The sequence below is a fragment of the Cebus imitator genome, unplaced genomic scaffold (assembly GCF_001604975.1).
Source record: "Cebus imitator isolate Cc_AM_T3 unplaced genomic scaffold, Cebus_imitator-1.0 Scaffold378, whole genome shotgun sequence".
In the NCBI taxonomy this organism is placed as follows: domain Eukaryota; kingdom Metazoa; phylum Chordata; class Mammalia; order Primates; family Cebidae; genus Cebus; species Cebus imitator.
Window position 1 is genome coordinate 1,350,816 of NW_016107693.1, and position 6,243 is coordinate 1,357,058.

The 6,243-nt window shown below is 32.0% G+C and overlaps 1 protein-coding gene across 1 annotated transcript in view; it reads right to left on the reverse strand.

Moving 5' to 3' along the window:
• ANXA10 (annexin A10) overlaps positions 1–746 on the reverse strand; it is a 98,823-nt gene extending 98,077 nt beyond the window's left edge. Inside the window, exon 1 of the mRNA XM_017507569.2 lies at positions 569–746. Coding sequence (XP_017363058.1) covers positions 569–586 — 18 coding nt within the window. The 5' untranslated portion in view covers positions 587–746. The remainder of the gene's footprint in view (positions 1–568) is intronic.
• Positions 747–6,243: the final 5,497 nt, after the last annotated feature.

The following is a 6,243-nucleotide window of genomic DNA, read 5'->3' on the forward strand; positions in this document are numbered from 1 at the left end:
AAAAAAAAAAAAAAAAAAAAAAAAAAAAAAAAAAAAAAAAAAAAAAAAAAAAAAAAAAAAAAAAAAAAAAAAAGTTAGTGAACTATCAGAGCAGTTGCACTAAAATGATTCAGACAAGGACAAAACAAAAAATAAAAGACTAAATCTTGTTATACATTGCTTCAATTCAACATAAAATTGCTAAAAAAATAAACTATCTTCTAAAGAAAGCATGGATTTAAAATAAAATTAAGTCAAATTATTTTAATTTTTTATAGATAGAAATCAATATTGAGGTTAAAGAATCTTATGATAACTTGAGTTAAAATTCTGAATCAAATTACTTATGAAAGTAGGGACAACTGACTGGCCTCTGTGGGATAATACATTGTTTCCAAATTAGCATGGATTTAGGAGTTAATAATATTAACTCTGTACAATAGTTATATTGAAGCCCCACTAATTAAAAATTTATGAAAAACAAATTAAAACAATATTTTCCTTTAAAAAGTCAAGAAACACAAATGAAATTTTACTAATTAATTCTCAAAAGACTTAAAAGCTTTACAGAAATAACCATTATACTCACATAATCTCCACAAAACATTTTGATGATTATGGTTAGCTTCAGGGATCAAAATATTTGATCAATCGCATAAACTTGTTTCTCTGTGAAGCCAGAAAGAATGGAGGTTGACTGCTAAATCAAATGTAAATACGTTCACTGTTCACCTCAGACACAGGTGAGAAAATGGAAGAGCAAATCTGGATACAGCATGAATTGAGATACGTATTTATACTTAGTTATCAGTCATAGGTGAGTATGCAGAATTACTGCACAAAATAAATAGAACCATTAACCTAATCTCTGGTTACATGTTGATTTAAGACACATAAAGTAGCCAACAAATGAAAGAAATGTAATCTTTTGAAAAAGCTGATGACTTATGGAAAGCTAAGTTGATTACCCACAAAGTTAATGATTTATTTCTGATTAATTGTTATTAACATCCAATCTCTTTCAAGTGCTCCAGCCCTAGTTTCAGATCTTAAATTGCTAGGCTCTATATGTATCTACACCATTTAAAAACATATTTCAACTACTGTTTATCTGCTCTTATATTGAAAAATAATGTATTTAGGAGCTGGGCACAGTGACTCATGCCTGTAATCACAGCATTTTGGGATTACAACCTGAGACAGGCTGATCACTTGAGATCAGGAGTTTGATATCAGCCTGGGCAAAATGGCAAAACCCTGTCTCTACTAAAAATACAAAAGTAAAAAATATTATTTTAAATGTATTTAGGAACGAATTCATTATTCTCCAATAAAAGTCTTTGGAGAAACATATTCACCATCATTTTTGTACTTAATTTTTATATATTGTATATGTAATTTTAATGTTTAACGATTGCATTTTAAGGAAACGAATTTTATAAAAACCTGTCAAGTTCAATACAGTATTGGAAACTATCTAGATACATTCATATATCATCCCAAAAATAACAAAATGAATTTGTATTATGTTATTTTACTGCTACTTGCTATCTAGTCAACAATATAGTGTTCATTTATAAAAATATTTTAAAACTTTGAAAAAGAATTAGGAGAAAATAATTCTTTATTGAAAGAACAGAATACTGCAAGTGTCAACTGATCAGGATCCATAGCTCTAGAACTACCCAAAATAATTCTGATGTTAAAATATGAGTAAAAGCCATGAAGCAAGATGTCTTAATGTAATGCATACAAGTGTGTGTGTGTGTGTGTGTGTGTGTGCATATATATACATAGCAGCTATATATATGTTATTCTGCATTCAATTTATAATATTACCTGATTAGCTTGCCAGTATACCTGGTACTAGGAGACATATATGGAAGCATGATGTTTGGCCCAAAAACATTAAAATCTAGTAAGCTCTACTATGTATGTGTATGTGTCTGTGTATGAATCAAGGTCTTGTGTTTTTGCTTTGTATATTTAGACAGCATATAGCGATTATAAAATAATAGATATACTTATTAAAACTCTAGGATTCAGAATTAGAAACAAAAGAAGAGTTTTCAACTACAATTTTTTATGATTATTTTAGTAAGCCTTCATTATAGACTAAATATGTGAATCCGAACAAAAGTTGTCAAAATATTTGAGACCAAAATATTTTCCCTAAGATTATTAGATAATTCAGAGAAAATAGATTTGATAATATTCCCTAATTTTCTCCCAGATAATAGCTAGTGTATAATTTTATTCATCATTATTTTGTGATTTAGCATTTAAAAACTTGTCCTCAGTGGAAACTATGACATTTGGTATTTGGTTTATAATATTCAATGGAAAAAAGGGGCACGAGACACCTTTTGAAACCAGTGTGTCAAAATCTCGAAAACTATTGAGAAGATGGTAGTTAATTAGTTGAAATGACTCTATTTTATCTGTTTATGAAAATTTCCATGATGAAAATTTAAAAATGTTTGGTTGTAACTTATTTACTTATACTTAAATATCATTTATCTGTAATCTGTATAGTAACAAATGTTATCAATAATTAAGCTTTTCCTTTATTCTAAACATTGTTTCAGGTCAATATAGTGGCATAAATTAATTTCTATGACAACTGTATTTGTTCTATCATTGCCCATATTTTATCCACAGCATGGATAGATAGTAGAGAGGAATTAGAGTTACTCTGTAGTCAAGAACGTTGCCCAAAATCCCACTCTTGAAGTGGGAGAGCGGAATTTGAACCTAGGCAGTCCAATGACAGACCTGTCACTTCAATCTCAATGTTACATACTCTATTAATAAATAAAACAAAGCAACTTAAAAAGAAAATGAAAAGGCATGTTTCTTGATTCAGAAGGATTTACAGTTTAGTGGGTAGTAAAAATTAACAGCGTACAAGATGATATAGGTAAGTGTAATTAACAAGATGCAAAAAATATTGTGGACAGTTCCTCAAGAGGCAAGTTGCTTAGGCAACAAGTAAATGAAGAATACTTCACAGATGGATTAGCATTTGAAACGTGACTTAGAAGGAAAAAGAATTCCAGGCAGCGAAACCAAGATACCCATATTAGCAAGGATAGAAAAGGGTGGTAAGAAGGCATGATCTATGTACTATTATTGTCTTAATTCTAAATTTGACTTTGAGTTGTTAGTTGTATATGGCCCATAAGAAAATGCTTTTATCTCTGCTTCATTTATTTGAATTAAAATTCAACCTGAAGTTAAAATTCAACAAAGAATAAATATTAGCAGCATCCAACATCTTGAATTAGTATTGTCCCTTGGTCATAAATCACCATTTACTGGATCAGAGAAGAAATAGGCTAATAGGCTGTCAGTCTAAAAAGGCAAAGTAACCTCATTTGAGTTAGTAAGACATGGCTGTAACCTTTCAAAGTTAATAGTTTATTTAAAAATATAATGTGAATATATTTTTAAAAACAGGTGAATCAGTTAGTAAAGCATAGAAAATTGGCCAAAATACCAGATATGTTTGGTCTTTTGCTAAGTATATTCCTGTGATAGTTTATATTATCTTCCACAACTGGTCACCCCCTTCATTTCTTCTAGGTGTTATATGCTTTTAACGAAACTTTGATTTGGGGTTTGGCCATGACCTTGCTTCAACCAATGGAAAAGATGTGGGTATGATATGGTACATGTGAACACAAACTTTTAGACATATTGCAATTTTCTGTTTTTCTTTTCTGTTGCTTCTGTTCTCTGGTGAAAATAACATGTCTTAGAATGAAGGGAACTTAAATGAAGTCAGCGGGTGCAGGCCCATGGGAAGTCCATAGTCTGAAATTTTTGGAGTTGTTACTGCAACAAAAGCTAACTGAAGCAGTCCCAATTTTGGCAATATTCATCACACTATTACGGCTAGAAGTCATTCTACATTAACCTTATGCTTTACATTGTCTTTTAAAATAATTTTTCACCAAGCAACATTATAAATAATTTTTTTTAAAAATCATATCATTTATTTAGTTATTTTTTAACAATATTAATACTTGAACATATTTATGGGGTATGATGTGATCTTTTGAAATATGAATACATTGTGGAAAGACTGAATCAGTTTAATTAAAATATCTGTCACCTTCTGACTTCTTTTTCTGTAGTGAGAATGTTTACAATCTATTCTTTTAGCAATTTAGAAATATATATTATGCTACTACTAATTGTTGTTAGATCACTAAAATTTATTCTTTTAGTTTAATTGAAACTTTGTGCACTTTGACCATCATCTACCCTTTCTCTATTCATCCCCGCTCCACCAAAACCCCAGCTTCTGGTGTAATGACTCTGGTTGTATGAGACTGACTTTTTCATATTCCACTTACGATATTTGTCCTTGTGTCTGACTTATTTTACTTACCACAGTGTACTCTAGTTTCATCCATATTGTTTCACACGACAGAACTTCCTTTTTTTGAAAGGATGTATATTATTCCATTGTGTGTCTATACTACATTTTCTATATCCATTTACCCATTTGATGGATACTTAGGTTGTTCCAATATCTTTGCTTTTGTAGAAAATGCCGAAATGAACATGAGTGTAGACATCTCCTTGATATACTGATTTCAATCTTTTGGATGTATATCCAGAAGTGACACTTCGGATCATGTGGGAATTCCATGTTTTATTTTTTGAGGAAACTCCATATTGTTTTTCAAAATAGCTATACTAATTTACATTCCCAAGAACATAATAGAGGTGTTCCTTTTCTCCAAAACCTCACCAACACTTGTTATCTTTTGTCTTCTTGATAATTGCCATTCTAACAGGTGGGAGCTGATATCTCATTTATTTAATTATTTTTAATTGGTGAATAATACTTAAATATATTTATGGCATACAATGTGATCTTTTGAAATATGACTACATTGTGGAAAGAGTAAATCAATCTAATTAAAATACCGTTTTAATTTGCATATCTCTCATAATTAAAGATGCTGAACATTTCAAAATATGTTGTCCAGCCATATGTTTTCTTTTGAGAAATGTCTCTTTGGGTACTTGGCCCGTTTTTAAAAAACATATGTTTTATTTACTTATTTTTAAATTTATTTATTTTACTTCAGGTGCATAGTATATCTGGTATTTCTCCCCATGTTATCCCTATCCACCCTCCCTTCCCTATCCACCCCCCATTGTGTCTCCCCTACCCCCCACAAATGTGCCCAGAGTGTGATGCTCCTCTCCCTGAGTCCACATGTTCTCATTGTTCAACACCCACCTATGTGTGAGAACATGCTGTGTTTGGTTTTCTGTTCTTGTGTCAGTTTGCTGAGAATGATGGTTTCCAGATTCATCCAAGTGCCTACAAAGGACACGAACTCATCGTTTTTTATGGTTACGTAGTATTCCATGGTGTATATGTACTACATTTTCTTTGTCCTGTCTATCATCGAAGGACATTTGGGTTGGTTCCAGGTCTTTGCTATTGTACACAGGGCTGCAATGAGCATACGTGTGCATGTGTCTTTATAGTAGAAAGGCTTATAGTTCCTTGGGTATATACCCAGTAATGGGATTGCTGGGTCAAATGGAATTTCTATTTCTCGATCCTTGTCTTCCACAATGGATGAACTAATTTACACTCCCACCAACTGTGTAAGATTGTTCCTATTTCTCCACATCCTCTCCAGCATCTGTTGCCTCCAGATTTTTTAATGATCACCATTCTAACTGGATTGAGATGGTATCTCAATGTGGTTTTGATTTCCGTTTCTCTAATGACCAGTGATGATGAGCATTTTTTCATATGTTCGTTGGCCTCATATATGTCTTCTTTTGAAAAGTGTCTGTTCATATCCTTCACCCACTTTTGAATGGAGTTGTTTGTTTTTTTTCTTGTAAATCTGTTTTAGTTCCTTGTAGAGTCTGGATATCAGCCCTTTGTCAGATGGGTGGATTGCAAAAATTTTTTCCCATTCTGTTGGTTGCCAATTCACTCTAACGATGGTTTCTTTTGCTGTACAGAAGCTCCAGAGTTTACTTAGATCCCATTTGTCTATCCTGGCTTTTATTGCCATTGCTTTTGGTGTTTTAGTCATGAAGTCCTTGCCTATGCCTATGTCCTGGATGGTTTTGCCTAGGGTTTCTTCTAGGGTTTTGATGGTGTTAGGTCTTATGTTTAAGTCTTTAATCCATCTGGAGGTAACTTTAGTGTAAGGTGTCAGGAAGGGGTCCAGTTTCTGCTTTTTGTACACGGCTAGCCAGTTTTCCCAACACCATTTT